At 45.5% G+C, this 21,526-nt stretch overlaps 1 protein-coding gene across 1 annotated transcript in view; it reads right to left on the bottom strand.

Annotated features, from left to right (window-relative positions):
* The window catches only part of ATP9A (ATPase phospholipid transporting 9A (putative)), a 74,735-nt gene extending 53,439 nt beyond the window's left edge, over nt 1-21,296 (bottom strand). The window contains exons 1-5 of the mRNA XM_018566960.1: nt 21,050-21,296; nt 7,800-7,926; nt 3,711-3,824; nt 2,344-2,452; nt 1,123-1,200 (exon numbers count right to left, since the gene is read on the bottom strand). Of these exons, the coding sequence (XP_018422462.1) occupies nt 1,123-1,200; nt 2,344-2,452; nt 3,711-3,824; nt 7,800-7,926; nt 21,050-21,273 (652 nt within the window). The 5' untranslated portion in view covers nt 21,274-21,296. The remainder of the gene's footprint in view (nt 1-1,122; nt 1,201-2,343; nt 2,453-3,710; nt 3,825-7,799; nt 7,927-21,049) is intronic.
* Between the last annotated feature and the right edge of the window lie 230 nt (nt 21,297-21,526).

Here is a 21,526-nt window from a genome sequence, read left to right on the forward strand (position 1 = left end):
GTATACAAACAAGAGAGACGGGGGGGGGGAGGAACATGATTTAGTATATTTAACATCAAGGGAATTTAAGAAGAAGAAACGCAAATTGTGGAAGGCTAAATATTTACCAATGGAGACTAGAAAACAAAAACATCTAAACAAACTGCTCAATGGCAGAGCTGTTTAAATATTTAAACAGGACAACATCGTTTCCACGCCTGGACCCGGGATGGTGGAAAATGATGCAAAGTACCTGATCTACTTAATCACACAATCAGAATCACCAAATGGCTTTGTCTGCCTTTTTCCTATGCAGGACTAAGCATCAGGTTTGCTTTAAAGTTTGGTCCCCTCAACAGCTCATACTCTCTATTGCTTATCTCCCCTTCTGCTCCGGTTAGCTGATGAGCGATGGAAATATTCTGTACTTCTGTGAATGAAGGAGCATTCTGGTAAAGACACTGGTTCAATTTAAAGCCCGTCCCTTGAGCCTCATTTGCTCTTTTACTCCAAGTAGTCAGCATAAGTGATGGCAATAAGGAGGAGAATGTGACAATGCCGAATGCCAATGTGTCCCAGGCACACTCCCTGTATCCAATATGCCAATTGGAAGAAGATTTGGGTACGATTCATCGAACATGCATGCAAAATGTGGTGCCTGTTCTGAAGCACTGGTAAGAATGATTTAATTTCTATGGCAGACCTTCATCAACACCTACCTAGTATCTAGTAAAACGTCTCCTGTAACCTAAGCCTGGGCAGTTTGAAGCTGGTAGTCACTAGCACCCCAAAAATTGGGTAAAAGGAAGCAAGATTTCATGGGGCAATAGACAACCCAACCTTTCATACATTTTTCACACGAGTTAGTTAACATTTGCTCCCATGCAGATCGCACATATTTGGTTAATTCGATAGGTACAAAGATCTGTGACCAGGGGGGGAAGCAATTTATACTGTTAAATCTATAACAGAATGAGACAAGTAATGAGCTTTATACAAGCCTGAATACCTTATTTCTAGGCCCCATAACACCCCATATGTCAGACTTCATCATTTTACAGGTCAGATGTGAATTATGACTTCTCCTTCATATTTAATACAAAAAAGTACAAGAACAGACATGTGCAAGTTAATATAACAAAGTTGATGAAGAGTTAGATACCTTCTCTACAATAACGAGGTCCCCGACTTGTATACTGGAACTCCGAGCCTTCACTGTGCCTGATAAAAAAGAAAAATAGTTAAATATGTTTTGTTGTTAGGAGAAAGGCTGCTCATGGAAACCTAAAATGTAAAAAAAATTAAAACCAGCAAACAAAAGTAGGCCCTGGTTGAAAATTTCTAAATAGTTGTGCAAGTCATACATTGTATTAGGGCTCCTTCACAATAAGGTCCTACTCCAGCCATTCTCAACCACGGTTCAATGAAATCCTAGGGTTCCTCAAGTGGTTGTGAGCTGTGGCTGATTGATCTCCCATCTGATGGTGCCTCCATAGTTTCCGGGCCAATGTCACTTAGCAGAGCAAGCTGCAGGACACCAATGATCTTTTTAGCTGTCCATAAGGGTGACATTCTGACCTCCACTATACGGGCAGCATCCTGTCCACCTGTCACTGATGTAAGGGGTATTTTCCTCCTGACCCCTAATGAACTGGTTTTAGCAGAGATTCCCTAAAACCAAACATTATTTTAACGGTTCCTCTGGGCTAAAAGGTTGAGAAAGGTTGTTCTCATCTATGAGAGTAACATTGATGAGAATAGGACCACACTTCCTAGAGTTCCTTAAAGTACTTTATATACTACATAAGCAATGGCAAATGTATGCAACTCGTACTTCATTTGGGCCCCAAAACATATACAGACGGTTACTGACAACTTTTTCTGAAAATACCAGCTGCCCATCTGGCAAGTTGATCCACTTATTTCAATATTTTCTGGGCCACTCAACCAAGTATGGAAGCATCAGAAATTCTGACTTGAATTTTGACTCAGTGTGCAGACAGAGGACAAACATGACAACCAAGCAGCTAGACTGCTCATAAGAGATCAGAATTGGCAGCCTATGTATTTTTTTCAGCAGAGATTTATTTTTTGGCTGGCTAGAAGGCTGAGCATTGGGAAACCAATAACAGAACTCCAGAGGAACCAGGGGGAGGGTGCAATGCTACTGAGCCCTAAATCAGGTCACCTTCATGGAAGATTGGGGCGCATAACACAAGACGAGGTTCATCCTATGCTCCACACACTACCCAAATCCACAAGCTGGCTCTAGCAATTGGCCCGGATGGGCTCCCTGTGCTCCTTCCCCAGACTTGGACAGGAAAACAGGAACAAGCATTGAAATAAAAAGGCCCCCAGCCTGACCTCTCGTTGTGAGCTTGCTGTAGATCTGCGAGTTGACTTCTTTATCCCTCATGAAGCATCTGATCTCCTCCACAGCCTCGCGGATGATGGTGACGGCCAAGACAAACCCCTGTGAAAAGAACGTATGCAGACTCATTTAGTCATTCTTTATAATGGCAAGATTTTTAAAAACCCTAACAAGGGTCTGTTTTGCCTAACACAATGGAAATCACATGATTTGTACCTGTTCTTACCCACATGCTTTCCTTCGCATTTGGCACAATAGTTGAAAGCCCTTGTGCATTGTGGGCGTGCTGTTCATACCGCTCAATAAACCCTACAGCAGCTGGCTGTATGTCTCCCATTATAGCTATGCCAGCTGTAGCCTGCAGCTTAACAGGGTCTGTATCTGAGCCCTTGTGGTCAGGACCGTCCCTACACTGAGGCAGCCTGAAGCCATTTCCTCTGGCGGCATCTCTTTGGGTTCCGTGAGGGTGCATGGTCACTCTGCTGTAAAAGGTTTGCAGTGTGCCTGCCACAACCTTTCAAGCCAGAGCGTCTCAGGTTGCAGAGAGCCAGGCGGGGAGATATATAAGGGCCATACACATCTCCCCGTCTAGCTCTTAGCAACCTGAGACGCTCTGGCCGGTGTCCTGCCCAGCTCCTGCCAACCAGTGATGTCAGTGAGCTTGGCTGGACCCCGGCCAGAGTCGGAGCCAGAGCTCTTAGTGATCCACCACAACCACAAGAGATGCCCCTGCTTACAGTAAAAAGGTGGCAAGGTTAAAGTTCAATGCTAGAGCTTAAAAAACATTTTAAAATAATTTGCACTTTTGATCTTTTTTTTTTAAGAGCTGAACATTCATAATGCTGCGAGTTCAATAATACATCATTAAATGCAACTGAATTTGACCCGATATCAGTCTCTTTGAATCAGCACTCAGGCTACTAGAGGAAGGGCCAAATGTGTTGACAAGAGCTATGCTGGTAGGAAGAGTGAGCAGAGAGGTGATGTCCGCTGCTGCTCCTTTACTGTCCATTCAGCAGGCTAAGGGTGGATCGAGAACACCACTGTGTTCCTTAATTGAAGAGGGTGCAATCCACCACCTGTGCTATGGCCGAGCTGTGTAAATCTCAGGACAGGTTGTAAAGTCTTACATATTCTGTAGTAGGCAAAACATCTCCATTATATTTATATGTTTTAGTTGTTTTCCTTCAGCTCTAAAGCATGCTAAAGCGGCTTATCAAGTAATATCTCGTAATACTGTTTGTGAGGCCATTGGTCACATGACCACATTATCCATTTTTTTATTTTTAGAAACAGCCCCTCAAGAATTTACCAACAGAATTCAAGAAACTGGACATTAAGCCATTTTTAATCTACTCACCAAAGGAACCCAGAAGGTATAGAGGGGTCCCAGGCGCATCTCGGGCACGAACTGCGAGCAGGCCAGCAGCAGGAAATACAGGTTGAAGAAGTATTTGAACTGATTAAAGAGAACCTGAAAAATGGAGAGAGAAAGATAGCAGATTGTCATTACTAACTGAACAGCCATATGCAAATATCTCTTCTCCCCTTCTAGAAACCATATTGAATGGTAAATGCCAGCAACCAACCAGATGCTTGTTCCCATTTTCTTTCTTCAACCAGAAAAATTGTAGTCCATATTCAACTGATTTATTGCAATATAAACACTGGCCTCTCCTTAAGCTTTTTTTTTTTTTATATTCTTTTTTTTCACAAATACAGGAACATAAAATAATGCAAGCGTACATGTCATGTGACACATATACAAGTACACAGTACTATAGCAAAGAGTACCACAGTATGGGAAGGGGTTCAGTGGTAGGTTGGCGTAGGGTGAGAGTTGTTTCTTGAAGGCATAATGCCAACTTCCCTACTCAGTTATTGAGGGGGTCGGAGTCTGCTAATGTGGTTCTGGTCAGAGGAGAGGAAAGACTGTGTGGGGAGTGGGTACTAGGGTAGGTGAAGGCTCTCCTTAACCCATAACTCAGCATACTTGGGACCTTATTAAAGCTCAGCTTACAAACAATCACTTAGGCTGATAAGGTTTTATGATGAAGCAAAGAGCAATGTGCAAAGTCATGTAACTGAACTAATCACAATCTTTAGGTATACAGACAGACAACTGTAAACTGTCTGTATAACATAGCCAGCCATAGAGTCATCTCTATCTAAGGCTAGCCATAGATAGAGAAAAGTCTCCCCAATAACCATATGCCCGTCCTCGAAAACATTGGGGGCTGTTGTCATATATATATCTATATAAGGATGTGGCCAAAACGTGGGAGAGCCCTCAACCTAGTACTCGTTGGTCAGCTTCGGCTCACCAAAGAGGAGAGGAGTCTAGCTGGCTTTGGCTAAGTGGACTAGAGAGCTGTCAGAAGCCTTGCACCCCGCGGGGGGTCAGGGAAGGTCCCTCTTTCTTCCAGAGATGGACCAACTGACAAACCCCATCGAACCTTTTTATGAGTGTGTTCACATGGTAGTTTTGCAAAGAGCAGAAACTACAAGTCTCCTCGTCTCTACCACCGCCAAGCCATTGTCTTGTGACTGGTTGCGGTCTATAATCCCACTTTATGACTTTGCCACAGGCTGCTAAAGGAGAACTCCAGACAACAGGGTAAAGCAATACAGGGCCCGCTAATACTATTCAGGCAGCAAAGTTGAAAGGTCCACTCAGGTGAGTTTTACTTAATCCTCCTTGCAATCAGCAGATTTTTTCACAGTCCTTTGTGGTAAGACTTACAGGGTAATTCACAGAAGGGTGAAGAGTTTGGAGAAGGCCGGAGAAGGGAACATTCTAGGGGAACATAGCTGATTTGGAAAAATTCTCCAATTCAGCAATGTTGTCCTAGATTGTTCACTTCTCCGGCCTTCTCCAAACTCTTCACCCTTTTGTGAATTACCCTGTAAATCTTCCTGTCACATGGCTTTGGGTTATACAACCTCTTATATGGATCACTATAGTGGTACTTGGAACTAGTGAGCCAGACAAGTACCAGTCCACACACACACACAATAAAGTTTATTAATGTTATTGACAACTATAGCGGTTTGGTTAGCAGAGCAGCTAGGTACAGTATATGATGATAATTGGAACCACACAGCAGGTGAACTCTTCACTGACTCCAAAATGTCCGTGTCTGAATGCAGGAAACATTTTAAGTGCAGCTCTAATGATTTGGTCAATTTGCTTTTTTTGGATTGTTTACATGTTTAAAAACTGATCTTTTATGCCATTTTTCCTTTACTGTAACATTTTTATGTTATCAATAATAATTTACTACAGGATGCCTTAAAAACACAGAAGGGAATTCATCAAAACTGGAGCAGACAAAATCTTGACCCGTTGCCCATTGTAACCAATCAGCTTTTATCTTACATTTTCAAAGCTTATCTGAATATCCTAAACAGAAAAGCTGAATGGTTACTATGGGCAACTGCTCCAGATTCTGTCTGCTCCAGTTTTGATAAATTCCACCCCCATTGTTTTATTGCATACTAGGCTTTCTAATAAGAAAGACCAGAACCAGCTGCTCACTTTTTTTCTAATTAGATTTCATAGGAGCAATATGAGCTGGAAGAGTGGGGATTCTCTTATTGTGAGTTCTCCCTGTAAACGGTTAAAAAATAAATATTTAGATGCAACACGTCATAGTTCTAGCCTAAAAAAGATCTAAAACAAGTTACATTTTGTATTTGTACCGCTGAGAATAATGAATAAGTTTGAAGGCTGGCCGAAGGCTAGCCTGGATTTGTGGGAGGAGCCTGTGCCTTTAAAGACGGCACGGCTCACAGGGGATTCACGTCGGCGGGTCACGAACGTCCCCACCCGCCCATTCCCCTTGCTTTCATTCATTTCATTTACAATCAGAGTATGCCCCCTTTTAGGGGCAGCGGGGTATCACTTACTTGATAAGGCTCGGACCACAAAGTCAATGTATATAAAAAAAACACTATGCACTCCCTTTTAAATAATTCCTTTGCATACTAAAGCCTGTTTCCAGTATGTGCTCTCTTTAAAATGTAGATTAAGGTTCCATAAGACAACGTACTGAGAGAGGGAGACAACACAGATGTTACTAGTCGCTGGGTTAGAGGTTACTTTGTTGATGCAGTTAAACCTCCACTTGTTTAAAATACTTAAATATAGAAAAAGTCGATCGATTATGCCCATAGCTGTGTACCCTCCCCAGCCATGTGACAATTAGGGTCCCCACAGCCCCGAGTCACGGCTCCGGGAGCTTGGAGTGTCAGAAAGCAGCGGGGCGCTAATGACACAAATGCTACTCCTCTATTTTTGTTTTAAACACAGTGGCTGATGGACCCACAAACACGCCACAAAATGAAGCGTCAGAACACTTACTTCAACGTGCAAGCTTCCAGGTTTAAGATAATACACAACACTCCATCCACAGATGGCTGATTCGGGCCCCGGGGTGGTAATTATTCCACATCGGGAGCCTGCTGTGAGGTCAGGGGGTCACCTATGAATTGGGTAAGTGTGGCCTGCAGTTATAGAAGTTTTAATTTATCATTGTGTTAAGAGCGAGTAAACTCAGTTTTTATTGCATTCATACTTCTGCCATTTAGAAAGCATGCCAAGGTCCCGAAATTATCATCAATAACTGGAAAAGATCATTTGGTCACTAATTAAGTTGCGGTAACAAACGTCTGTGCAACATGTGTCCCCTGGTTCATTCATTTCAGGCACAGCGGGGGGGCTCCAGGCCTAGGGGAAGACTACCAAACTAATTGTATTACTGTAAACACACAGCGTGTGTGTCTCTGTAATGGATCCTTTCTGACAAAAATAAATGTTCCATTTATAGGCGGTTTAACACTGCACCGGCAAAATGCAAAACAGGATGTAAAATAGCAACCAGTCATTAGACACTTAAAGTGACACCAAACTCAGGAGTTAGATCTTAAAAAATACATTCGAGTTCCTTAACTCTGAACAACAAATTTATCATATTTGTGTATCACTCGGCTGTAGATCCTTCAATCATCTCTGAATTGGTGGAGACACTGTCCTTCCTTCTGGAGGGGGACTACTTGTGTTCCCCATGGTCCCTGTGGGTGTTGTAAAGTAGTCACCGCTCCGAGCTCGCTCCCAGGATGGACTACAATCTCATGTTTAGTTTACTGATTTGTATTGAGATTGTAGAAATCCGGGAAGAAAATGCAGAGAAGGTAAAATCTCACGAGGAGACACTCCAGGCCATTCCAGAAATGTCTTCTTATGAGATTTTGGCTGGTCTGTATTGCCGGTGTTCTAGCCTGAAGCAGTGTGATGCCATCTTTGCATAGATGATGAGGGTGAGGTAGGTGTAATCCACCAACAATTAACGCTGGTCTCCCAGTGCTGGTCACTTCTGCTTCATTACTATGCAATTCCTGAATACCACACAGGCCTGCCTCTTCTGTATTCAATGTCATACTGTATGACACCTATGACCCAATGATTGTTGATGACATTCCGTGGATAGCGTTGTTCTCTCTTCTCGGGATGTCCAAGCCACACAGTACGCGGCCTTAGTTCTCCGCGGCCACAGCAACCCATACAGGAGCAGCACCTGTTAATACAACAAGGGGGACAGTTACTTTAGATGTCACTGTGCACTCATATGGCCAATTGAAATCAATGTTTTTTTAGGCTTCACTGCACATTGTTAGGTTTACCCCATGATGAGTTGTTAAGCCAAACATCTATCTATCATGGGTACCCTCCTCTTTTAGATAGTAAGCCCTCTGGGGCAGGGTCCTCCTTACCATCTTGTCTTGAATTGTATTGTAATTGTAATGTCTTCCTTATATTGTAAAGCGCTGCGCACACTGTTGGCGCTATATAAATACTATGTAATATAATAATTATAACAGCCAGCTCAGCTTTAGACATTAGCTATTAAAGAATTATTAAAATACCGCTAGATAAGTGAATACAAAACTAAAAAACAAAATAAACCTAAAACATTCATCCTTCAATGTGACAAATTTATATTTTTCTTTATATGATGTATTCAGGAAATAATTCTATCTAAGTTAATAGTAACTGAGCACACACATAATTGATACAATTTATTTAATCAACACTAACCATTTATTTAAAAGCAAACACGGCATGTGTAACAACACGGTTATGTATTTATATAATAAAGGGAAACATACAACAGCAATCATTCAGGTTGTTTTCTAAGAGGCTGCCACAGATATCTGGACATGAAAGGCCTACAGTATGTTGTACTCTTTAGGCCCGGTGTAGACCTGAGCAATCCGGGATTGCGCGGTCCTGCACAATTGCAGACAGCGATTGCCGCGCGGCCCCATTGATTTCAATGGGGAGACATACGCGGGGCAAATCACAGGAAAAAAAAAAAAAAGGTACATGTACCTTTTATTGCGATGCACGGCTGTTATAGCCGCGGCGGGAAACCACGCGACCCGCCTGGCGCGACTGGGGTGCCATTTGAAAATAACGGCACCCACAGCGTGATCCATCTGTGATGGCCGACTCCGTGACCACGCGGTATTGTGCATGATTGCCGCGTGGTCACAGATTGCCTAGGTGCACCGGCCCTTAGGCTATGTTCACACCTAGGCGGATTATTGCGCGGATCCAGCTGCGCGTTATCGCACAAAACAGAGATTTGCATTCAAGTCTATGGAAGCTATTCAAATTTTTGCGAAAATTGCCTGTCATGCAAAAAGGTGCAGGAGCTATTTTCGGTGGTTGTCACGCGGTTTGGGTCCCATAGACATCTCTACGCATTGAAAACCAGTCGACAACCGCTCAGTTTTCAAAGCAAAATCGTGCAAACAAAAACGCACGACAACCGTGCAAAAACAGCTCACCAGCTCAAATCGCTTTAGGTGGGAACCTAGCATTATAATCGCCAGGTAGTGGAATTAGGAAATGAGGACAAAGTGATCCTGATTTTAGTGTGGGCTCAGATGTATCGGGATATCTTTTCTATAAGATCCCTTTAATGTCTAAGGCTGGCCAGGTATACACACAAAGATTTCTCAGATTCAGCCTCAAAATTAGGATTCCTCAATCCATGCTGAATATAGTGTGGCTGGAGGAATCTGCAATGCCAGCTATTGTATTCAGGCAGTCAAAGCACCCGCAGGGCCCTGCATACCCGAACAGTGACTGCATCTGTTGTGGTGCAGTCACTATTCAGCCCAAGAGTTTTTAAATCAACATTCGTTTAGCTGGGTGCTGCTGATAGGGCCACCCACAGCTCGAATTTTGGCTTATTCAGCAGAAGTCAGTTGCAAGTCGAGCCATGAATGGCTAGAATAACAGCCCATCTATGGGTGCACCTATGAGTGTATCCTGCCTGATGCCGGTAGTCTACAAGTCTATGTGCCGCTGTGGGAAGAGGATCCTTAGAAACGAACGGGTTTCCTGATACTGACCACAGTGGACCATGCTTGAGTAATGTACGTTTAAATGGCTACTTGTTTTACCCATCAGAAGCCAGTATGTCATGGTGGACAAGGGAGACAGGGTGTTGTCACCCTATACCAGGGAGTGCCTGAACAAGGACATTCATGGCAGGATCACCAGGGATTTTTATGAAAACTGTAGATTTAAATATACAGCAGAAACATAAATATGTTAAAAGGAGAATTATGAGGAGAGTGAAAATAATTGAGCCTCATAATCTGAGCCGACCTGTGACAATGAGACTGTCACAGGTCGGCTCAGTAGATCAGGAAGTGAGCGAACGCATACCGTTGCTCACGTCTCGATCTATCCCTACAGAGAGCCGTGACTGTCACTCACGGCTCCCTGCAGGGATTCCCCCCCCCCCATCCTCCAGCGCTGACTGGCGGAACGGACGGGGGAGATGGCTGTAGCTCACGGTATACTGAGCTTAGGGTGACGGGAGGACGCTAGTTTGTGTTCTCCCGTTACCCTTAGGAGAACTATGGGGAAAAGCCCTAACCCCATAGTTCTCCTTTAAGTCCTAAGTGACATTTTTGTGATTGGGGTCATTTTCTAACAAAACGAGGGATTTAGGAAGGTGATAGAGCGCCCGTTGTCAACTACTGTACTGCAACACCCTAGGGGGCCTTTCTGGCTTCTTCAGCCCTCAGCAAGGCCGGACATCTCCCAGGAGCCAGGCCACCAATGGGCCTGCAAACATTTTACAGTTTATTCTAGCAAGACAGACTAGCACAGTGATGGTGAACCTTGGCACTCCAGCTGTTTTGGAACTACAAGTCCCATGAGGCATTGCAAGGCTCTGACAGCCACAGACATAACTCCCAGAGGCAGATGCATCTTGGGATTTGTAGTTTTGGCACAGCTGGAGTGCCAAGGTTCGCCACCACTGGACTAGCAGTTTAGACTAGCAAGATAGTGAAGCTTGGCCCAGCGGGAGATTCCTCCATTCACACAGTTCAGCGTAGACGGAGGAATCTGTTGCACTTTTTCCATCTGAGCATAGAGAGTCTGCAGATAATCTATAGGTGTACGGCCAGCTTTAGGATGGACTGACTGGAGCAGAAACTCTTCATTATTTCCCTAAGCCTGACATGCCATTCTCTTAGGACACAACAGCACATGAAGGTGATTGGGCTGTGTAGCCGCCGCGTGTAGCTCTTGTGTTCTGGAATGTTTGTATAGTGAGCTGGCAGCTACAGGCTGGGATAACACAACAAAGAGTCACTCAATAGATCACGTCATGCGAGGTGGCTCGCTGTCAGCCGTAGTTTTGTTCCAGGATCAGAAACTTCCGCACTGTTTTGCTTTAACGAAACCTGACCCATACCTGACACAGACCGTGCATATGATAAGGTGCACCAACCCCTCAGGAAACAGTTTTGAGTATTTAATAACTATTAAAAGTCACGTAAATCCCAACAGTGAACTCCTATTTCCTTCTTGTTAATATCATTGAAAGCGTTTTGTTAGATCTGTTTAAGAAGTGCAAAAGAAAATCCCTGTTGATCCTGCTAGAAATCTTGTGAGCTGATAACTTCCTGTGCGCTCTTTACCAGTACTGACTGCTATCAGTTACAGTGTTTCTAGCTACCTATAAGGACTACAAAACCAAACACTTCTGTGTTATGGAGCGAGAAGTGGAGGTGTTCTGTAGTCCTCTCTCAGGGGTAGTTCACACCAGCCCCAGTGCTTTCCAGCAAGATTCAGTGCCAGAACGCACTGGATCGCATCCCAGCCGGCTCACTGCTTTCTTTCGCGGGAGGGGGCATGACGGGGCATTGAAGTCAATGGCACTGCAGGCACGCCCCCCGACCCCGGCCACAGTATGATCGCCTGCACTGAAACACGTGGCACATCAATGCCTGTGTTCCGGTCCAGTGCAATCAGAAAAAAAAATAGAGCTTGCAGCTATTTTTGGATCGGACTGGACGGTAACGCAAGCATTAGTGTGCCATGTGTTCTGGTGCGGGCGTTCGCATCTGCAGCCGGGGCACATGGCTGCGGTGCCATTGACTTGCACCCCTCCCGCCGCAGAACGCAGTGAGCCGCCCCGGGATGCGATCCAGTGCGTCTGGGCAATGAATCGTGCTGGAACGCACTGGGGCTGGTCTGAACTAGCCCTTAGGGTAACAACTCAGCTCTTCCATAGATACATTAGGGTGAGTTAGTGTTGTCACCCTATAACAAGAAATGTGTCACTTGCAGGATCGCCAGGAGAAAATAGGAAACAAAAACTAAAATAAAAGGAAACGAATGCAGCCGCCACATGTGAGGACAGGTAAGCTGCAATATGGTACATTTTTATTATTTAGGTGAAGATTTGGACTTGACTTAACACATTCATACCAGAGGCAGGATAGCCATCCTTGCAAATATCCTAGACCGAAAGAATGTTCTAGTGGAGACCAAATCTTGTTACACTTCAACTAAGGAGAATGTGTGTGTTGCAAGACGAAGTGTTATACATTCTACAAGTGTATGTGCTGCTGTGCGCGGAAGATCATTAGAAATTAATGGATATTCCAATGGTGACAACAGCGGACCGTGTCTCTGTAATGTGTGTTGAAACAGCTACTTGCAGTCCTAATCGGAAGCCCATGTGACAGGGTGACAATGCGGAAGCACAACTGGGAGACAGAGACAAAAGCGTTGTCACCCTATAACAGGAAGTGCCTGAACAAATGTATTCATAGCAGGATCACCAGGACATAGTTCAGTGAAAGCTGCAGATTTACAAATGCTGAAAATGACATACGTAAATTAACATGCATTCTTGTGATCGGGATCTTTAGTTAGGTGTCTTCACATCAGCAGGATCCGGGGACATCGATATCACTATTTGGTTAAGGTTAGAGGTCAAACCATGTTGGGCAGAAATGGAAATTAATTTTTTGTTTTGTTATTTCAGCTCCAGACTTACAGTGCCAAAACAAAACGTAATGCATATCACCGGATCTCTGCAATCTGGAAATATGAAACCCTATTTGTACTGTAATGCTGCTGCATGGAGATGGCAATAAACTACCTGTTATTCCTGTCCTGCCGGTCAGTAAAAACACTTGGAAAACAAGATGTCCCCGTCACAGGCCAAAGACAATATCAGCTCCTGTAATGGTCTTCCATAGCAGCCTTCCTCAACCAGGGTGCACTGGTGTGCCTCCCTCCTCCTCAGGGGTGCCTCACATTTTGTGGTAGTGGGACCGTGATGTGAAAGGGGAATTCTGATGTGAAATGGGGGGCCTCGGATGTGAAAAGGGTGACTCGGATGTGGAACGGGGGGCTCCAGATGTGAAAAGGGTGACTCGGATGTGAAAAGGGGGGCTCCAGATGTGAAAAGGGTGACTCGGATGTAAAAAGGGTGACTCGGATGTGAAAAAGGGGGCTCCAGATGTGGAAAGGGGGGCTCCAGATGTGGAAAGGGGGGCTCCAGATGTGAAGGTGGGGGGAATCTGGATTTGAATGAGACAGTTCAATGTGACGGGGGAACCCACTTTATTGTGCGTTTTTGCAGGGGTTCCCCCTTAAAAGTAAAATACATTTTAGACTGGGGTGCCTCCAGATTCTGCATACTTTTAACAGGTGTTGTGACTGAAAAAAAAGGGGTTGAGGAACGCTGTTCCATAGGACTAATGTGTAATATACTTGGATTCACGTGAAAATGATTGTAATAGAAAAAAACACCTGTAAATAGATTGAGGTATAACAAACCGCATCTCTGCGCTCAACAGGAACATAGAACACTTCCTCTTACGACACATTGCAGGTTTTCAAGCTAATTGTGCACAAAACAATTCATCTGAATCTGGCATGTAGCAAAGTACTGCAGTGAGGAGCTTCAAGTGGAAATTGCCATCCTCACATTCTCAAGGTGCATGCTAGCTGTGAACCACTTAAAGGGTAATTCCACTTTCCCATGCAAATTTGGGAAAATTGAATAATCCCTCCGGTCTGGCCCCCTCTCCACTATACTTCCCTTTGGCTGGAGCTCATTGGTCAGCACAGTCAGGTGACTGCGCTGGCCAATGAGTGCTCACCATTTGCGAGAAACATTCAAAACACAGAGTGCAGGGCTGCGCTGCCGTGAAGGGAGAAGGTATAGTACACCGACACTGGCGGAAGGGAAGGAACGTTTGGCCAAAGATAAGTATAGCAGGGGGTGCGGGGTTTTGAGATTGGAGGGGGTATTTCCATATTCCCAAATTCACCTGGAAAAGTGGAATTACCCTTTAGGAATTGGATTTACTGCTCTGGAACTAGCACGTATACATAGAGAATAGCAGTCTACTATAACATTACTTCTGTTTAGGATATTAGTAAGGACATCTATCCCACCTCCAGCATGAATATGACAAGCCAAGCCCGAGTTAAATATGTAATACATTACAGCTTAACAGTCCTTAGATGTGATAGCTGCATTAGTTTTCTTTTTTCAGTATTTTTATCACTTGGTCATTCTGCCAGTAACACGCTTCAAGTCCTCGGATGACAACATTCAATCACTGTACTGTATCCATGGTGAAGCAGTGTTGTCACCCTAGGATAGGATTTGTGTTAGGACTACAGGACACCTCTCCTCCTCTGTAGTCCTAATATATTTCCTTATAATATTTGGGGGTTTTGTTTTCATTTATCAAAACAGACACAACAGAACACTTTGAATGCTATATTCCACAGACCTAAAGGAAGTAAATAAAAGGCGTTCATTGTTTGGGTTTACATACACTTTAAAGAGGAACTCCAGGATTTTAAATAACTTATCCTTGCAGTGGGGCTAACTTGGCACTGCAAGGGTTAAGTGCTCATTGTGGTCTAGGGGCGCAAATAAAGAATATATATTTACCTTATCCTCAGTCCTGCCTTGTTGCTAGACCGGTCCCATCAACAGCTTCTCTCCCTGGCTTCGGTGGTCTAAGGATACGCGACATTATCACATCTAATGCAGGTCCATTCACTTGCATTAGATGCGATGACACCGAGGGATGTGCCAGAGCAGAGGGGGAGAGAGGCGAGCACTGACTGCTGCGGGTCTGAGGTTCAGGTAAGTATGTCTTCTAACCACTGTAAGGGTTAGTTTAAAAAAAAACAAAACCTGGAGTTCTTCTTTAAAAGCTAACACTGTCACCTAAATGATTCTTCATATATTCTTCTGGAAATGTTAGTGCCACCATTAGCTCAGCCTAAAGCCAGTGTGGGGGTGTTAGACACCAGTAGTCCAGATGGGGGATCAAACCTTCTCCACCCAAGGCCAGTCTACCTAAGAATAATATTCAATGTATATAAATTTCTGTGCAGAGTTGTTCTTTATATATCAATCTAAATTATGATAAGATACATCAACACATCTGATCCGTAAAAGATAATTTCTAAAAACCAGGCACACTTTATATAACAGCACATGCATACCCCCTGACATACTGCATGCAGTCCCCAGCATCAGTACTATCATTTGGGGGTGTTTTGGCTTTGGCAGCACAGAAGCACCAGTGCTATCCCTCCTGGGTATCCCGGCGTGCTCAATACACAAAGGAAATGTTGGGGAATCTCAGAAGATCGATCGAGTCTTTCAATAATGAGCAGATCAGGAAAACACCATTACATGTCCATTAGGATGAGGTTCTAATTTTGCCAACTCTTCCTGTAAGATAAGCATCTTCTGTACCAGTCGCTGACATCATTCACAACAGGCCAAGGGAACAGCTGAATCATCTTCTCACATAATGAGGAGTCTGACCAACCGCAGCGGAGTGTTCTCTTAATACAAGAATTAGTGTAATGGTCAGCCCTGTTTGTGATGCGTCTCCCATCAGAGGCGCAATGGAGACCTGCCTACATTTGCCCTGGGGTATGGCAACAGCTCCATGTGACATTGTAAGACAAATAACGGAGGCATCAGCCATGATGGTCAGGTAGCTTTATCCCTCTATAGGACAGACCTGACTACACTAGCCTCAGGCTTCCTATACAAGGGAATTTTAAGATAAAATATAGAGGTAGCGGCCATTATGGGTTGGCGGGTTTACCCTCCTGCAGGATAGTCATGTGACTATACAGAATCAGATCCATGTTCCCATTAACGTGGCATTATGTGAAAGAATGAACGAGGCAGCCATTATGGGTTTATCCTCATGCAGGAGAGTCATGCCACTACATACGGTTTCCAGAAACATGCCATTATGGCAGGGGCGGACAAATTAATATGGAATTCAGGAGTCTGTTGATCCAATCCAGAAGGATATTTTTTTTTTTAGAGGATAGCTCCATTGACAACAACTAGAGAAAAACCTCAAAAGTTTGGAGCCGGCTGTAATTTTTAGGGAGCATTGGCGACCTGGCTCGTGAGATTTGTCAGGCCTTTCATTTTTTCATTAGGGGATAGAATGCAGACATAGGACATGCTGGGTTGTCAACTTTATTCCTCCTGTAGTGTAGACACATTACTAAGCAACACCAATGGCCATGGTACATCCCAATTGCATCACCAGGGATGGTCTGAAGGTACCTAAAGATATCCTGAAACTATCAGTAGAAGGAATATATATATATATATAAAACAATGTCCGGGACCTCATTAGAAGTATTTTCCCTTACTCACCAACCAGGGAAAAAACTATTTCTCACACAAGAAGAGCATTATTATTATTAATATTAATATACAGGGTTTATATAGCGCCAACAGTTTGCGCAGCGCTTTACAATATAAGGAAGACATTACAATCACAATACAATTCAAGATAAGATGGTAAGGAGGGCCCTGCCCCTGAGGGCTTACAAGAAACACCCCCGACCATGGGACAACACTTGACATGCCCACTTTTTGGGCAGAAACACACAAACCACACTTACTTTATGGTGTGGTCCCACCCCTAAATATGCTGGAACAGCCCACTGTTGGCCACAGTGGCCTTCTTTGGGTTATTACCTCTGCTCAGTCATTTAAAAAACGTGATGCTAGGATCCTGAGACATAACATCATCGGGACAGGGGTCCAGAGATGCAGGACTGTCCCGGCAATTCTAGAACAGAACAGAAAAATGCTTTCTTTAAGTTAAGTAAGGTCATGCTAGAACCCGTCAGTTTTTTTTATATTATCCGTTTCCCTGTTGCAGATTTTCCTCCACTTCCTGTCTATTTAAAAGGTTGTCCCCAGCACAGGAAGTGAGGAAAAATCTCTCTGAGGCTCCTTTCACACATGGGCGGTTCTCTGCACGTATTCGCACATACGAATAAGCACGGAAACACGCTAAACATAAAAACCAATGCATTGCGATGTGCATTGTTCAGACCGTTGCAGCGGCCGCTCTGTACAAAACCGAGCGTCCCACAAAATAGTCCAAGAGCGACTTTATGGGTGGATTCCGCGCGTTCCAGCTATAGTACTGAAACTATACAACATTTTGGGCTCTAGTTACATTGTATTTCTCTGACATGGATGCTAAATCACAGTCTTCAATATTCAAGTAGAGAGGCATCCAGCAAATCTGTACAAACTTGCAACAATCTAAATAGGGAACAGCAACTACTTATACGTGACACTCGCATTACAAAATGGGAGCTATTATTGGGAGATGCAGACACACCTTTGTTATGATATACAGTGATGCCAGCACGCCTTACACAAACACGCCAACTGCTAACAACTGACCGCTACAGATCTAGTACATTCACCAAGAAGAACATATCATTATACACCCAGTTGTTGGATGGCAGCAACAATTAACAATGGGATGTTTAATTATAGGACTGCCAGGCCTGAGATAACTTCACCACTTCATTAAGCACCCTCGAAGACCCCATGAAGACTTGACAACTGTAACATTTTGGATGTCCCATCAGACCATATCTGGGTGACAGTGGTCACCAGCCCAAAAGAGAGAGTAAAAAATCATTGCAGTAGTTCTAACCCTTCCCTACTATTTGCAAAAATAGTTCCCTATTGATGGGGCACTATTCCTCCCACTGACACCAATGATGGGGCACTATTCCTCCCACTGACACCAATGATGGGGCACTATTCCTCCCACTGACACCAATGATGGGGCACTATTCCTCCCACTATACTATTCCCCCCACTGACACCAATGATGGGGCACTATTCCTCCCACTGACACCAATGATGGGACACTATTCCTCCCACTGACACCAATGATGGGGCACTATTCCTCCCACTATAAAGTCCATATACCCATTGCACTCAGAACCACTGTTGCATTAGTGAAGAAATGGGTGCAGCGGATGTCAGCGGATGGCTACTACCAAAATATACAGATAAAAGAGATGGACACAGGCACTCCAAGCCAAATCAAGTACGTCTATTTATTCACATACATGTTGCATAGCAAAAAAGACACTCAGTGCAACGTTTCTGGCTCTCACAGGATCCCCTTCATCAGGCAAAGAACTTGACACCACTGACACGGCACTATTCCTCCCATTGACACCAACGATAGACCACTATTTCTCCCAATGACACCAGTGATGGGGCACTGTTCCATAGAAATGTAAAAACAAAAACAATCAAATACATTTCAGTGTGCACAATACTACCCCTGACAACTGCTTTAACCTCCTCTTCTCTCCCGAAGGAAGGCACCATCTTTGTTCAGGCATTGTACAAGGTCGCCAGTTACTCCCTGAACTGAGATGCCGGCTCAGAGAAGACACAATCATGTAAAACCTGGCATCCGTGCACTTATTGGCTGCGTTTACAAATGTGTAACTCAGATCAGCCCCTGCTGCAGCTTCTCATTTTGTGATTTGCTACAAAGTTGCAATGGTGAAGTCTGATCACTGGGGGAGCGATCACTAGCTCTGACTTTCATTGGCCTCTTGCTTGTTCCTGCTCTGTGTCTCAAGTACTAAAGCCAAACACAGCCAGGCCATTAGCATTTTCAGAAAGCATTGGTATTTCTCTCATGACAGGCACACTTTAACCCAGTCCAGGCAGTGAACACTGACACACGCTGAAGGGGCGAGTCCCTGTATTGTGGGGGAAAGAGAATGATTATCTTACAAGGACAGATATAACTGTATAGAACTCCCTCTCGCGTGGGTTACAACGGAGCTTCCCTTAAAGCAGAACTGTCGCACTGCAAGGGATGAGTGCTCGCTTTTACCTAGGGTTAAAACAAAACAAAAAAGTTATACTCGATCCTCCAAGCTGACTTGCTCTTAGATGGGTCCCTGGAGCCTCTCGCTGCAGCAGCCTAAGGTCCAGCGAGTCATCACGTTCTATACATTGCAGTGGCGGAACAATCTCCATAGCGACCCAGGCCCCCGCTATGGGGCACAGGAGGGCCCTGCCCGGACATACCCCTGATGCCGTGCGGGCCGCCTGGGCCGCTATGGCATCTCAGGCTGCTGGCTATCACTGGCAGCTGTGAGGAGGAACGCTCCGCTATTCACATCACTGACAACTAACGTTCCTCCTCACAGCCGCTGCTGAGTCGGTGACAACTAGCAGCTTCGGAGGAGGTGGCTTGGCCTGTCATCGGCAGCGATGGAGGAGGCAGGAGGTGGGGCCTGGTGACGGAGGAGGTGTGGCCTGGCGACAGAGGAGGAGACAGCACCCGTGGAGGAGAAGGAGGCGGACAGCGGATCGGGGCTGACAGGTAAGAGGGCTTGACCACCCACCTGAGACCCTGCAGAGATCACCATAGAGAGTCTATGGTGGGCTCTGCAGGGTCACAGTCAGGTGGGCTGTTTGGGTTATCAGGTGGGCGTAACTAGAAATCACAGGGCCCCATACAAAACTTTACTATGGGGCCCTGTGATTTCTAGCTATGCCCCTGATACACTGTGTATAGGATGTGAGGACGCCGAGGGGCATAAGCCAGCTTGGAGCATCAGGCGAGTCTAACTTATGACCCTAGGAAAAAATTAGCACTTAACCCTTTCAGTGCAGGGGTAGCCACACGGCAAGGGTTCATAACCTTTCTACCCAGAGTTCTTCTTTAAACCATTTCCTCACCCAAAATTGTCATGGCAAATGCCACCATGACAGGGACACCCACCAGCTTCATGGCTAGCAAGGTTTCTATAGACCTATGTTGGTGGCACCGTGGCTAGCACTTATACTGTACCTTGTAACCCACCCACCCACTAGCACAGGTCCGATCCTGGCTTCCCCCACCTGCTAGGATAGGTCCGATCCTGGCTTCCCCCACCTGCTAGCACAGGTCCGATCCTGGCTTCCCCCACCCGCTAGCACAGGTCCGTTCCTGGCTTCCCCCACCTGCTAGTATAGGTCCGATCCTGGCTTCCCCACCTGCTAGCACAGGTCCGTTCCTGGCTTCCCCACCTGCTAGTATAGGTCCGATCCTGGCTTCCCCAGCTGCTAGCACAGGTCCGTTCCTGGCTTCCCCCACCTGCTAGTATAGGTCCGATCCTGGCTTCCCCACCTGCTAGCACAGGTCCGTTCCTGGCTTCCCCACCTGCTAGTATAGGTCCGATCCTGGCTTCCCCCAACTGCTAGTATAGGTCCGATCCTGGCTTCCCCAGCTGCTAGCACAGGTCCATTCCTGGCTTCCCCCAACTGCTAGTATAGGTCCGATCCTGGCTTCCCCACCTGCTAGCACAGGTCCGTTCCTGGCTTCCCCACCTGCTAGTACAGGTCTGTCCTTTATTTATTACATAGTACAGAGAATGTCGCAGGAGAAGTGAGACTCTACAATAAAAAGAAACCTACAGAAGGGAGATCGTGACTTCCTATGAGATATAAAAATCTAGTGCAGGGGCGGGCAACTCCAGCCCTCGATTTGTGCTTTAACTACAAATCCCAACATGCCTGTAACTGTCAGTCTTGCAATGCCTCATGGGACTTGTAGTTCCACAACACCTGGAGGGGCCGCAGTTGCCCACCCCTGATCTAGTGAGTGTCTCAGTCTCCGCTGATATTGAGCAGACGGACACTTCTATGACACATACATACTTGTAAATACTGAGCTGGTTACATTGTAGACATTACAGATGAGTCCATAGCAGGCCTCACAGCGGAGAAGGAAAATTGTATACAAACAGGACGTAGAGAAGATACATTATAAGGTGTTTGCTGGGGGAAGGGCTGACACCTCAGTGCTGGAACCAGTGTTGTGCCAGTCCACCCAGCCTGTATTGTGTCCCCGCTGCCCAGCACCACACCTGCAGTGCTGAGCCCACTTCCCTGGCTGCTGGGCAGGGGGGAGAGACAGTGTGTCTATAGCAGACCTGGCTTCCCCACCTCCCCTCGGCTCCACAGGCCTGCTTACCCTCTCTTGTGTTTGCCGTCCATTCTCTTCTTCTGCCTGACAGGTTGCAGAGGGATATTATCCGTCATCTTGGCTGCTGGAAGGCTGTGGGTGTTGCTTGGAATGGAGAGGAAGGTGGGGGCCTGCGTGCTGTCCTGGGGCTTCCTGCTCTCTTCTATTCTTCCAGCCTGACAAGTAGCAGGGGCTGGACTGCTGGGGGAGCGGGCCTGCCCTGTCTCCTTCATTCACAGACAATACAGCAGCTGCACCTTCCCTGGCTCCTCCCCTGACCTGCTCAGGCTGCAAATGCTCCAAGAGAACCTGTCACCCCCTGAGAATTACAGTAAAAATGCATTGCACCTCATGTGCACCGCTGTTAAAGAGCAACCTAAACTGGTCGATGGCAAATGAGCGATTTCCGTATCAATCGACTTGTTGCGCAAGGATACTCCCCTCGTTGTCGATTGATCGTCACTAGCAATTGATCCATATTTCATT

This window comes from Nanorana parkeri, unplaced genomic scaffold (genome assembly GCF_000935625.1).
Source record: "Nanorana parkeri isolate BGI_ZX_2015 unplaced genomic scaffold, ASM93562v1 scaffold992, whole genome shotgun sequence".
Lineage (NCBI taxonomy): Eukaryota > Metazoa > Chordata > Amphibia > Anura > Dicroglossidae > Nanorana > Nanorana parkeri.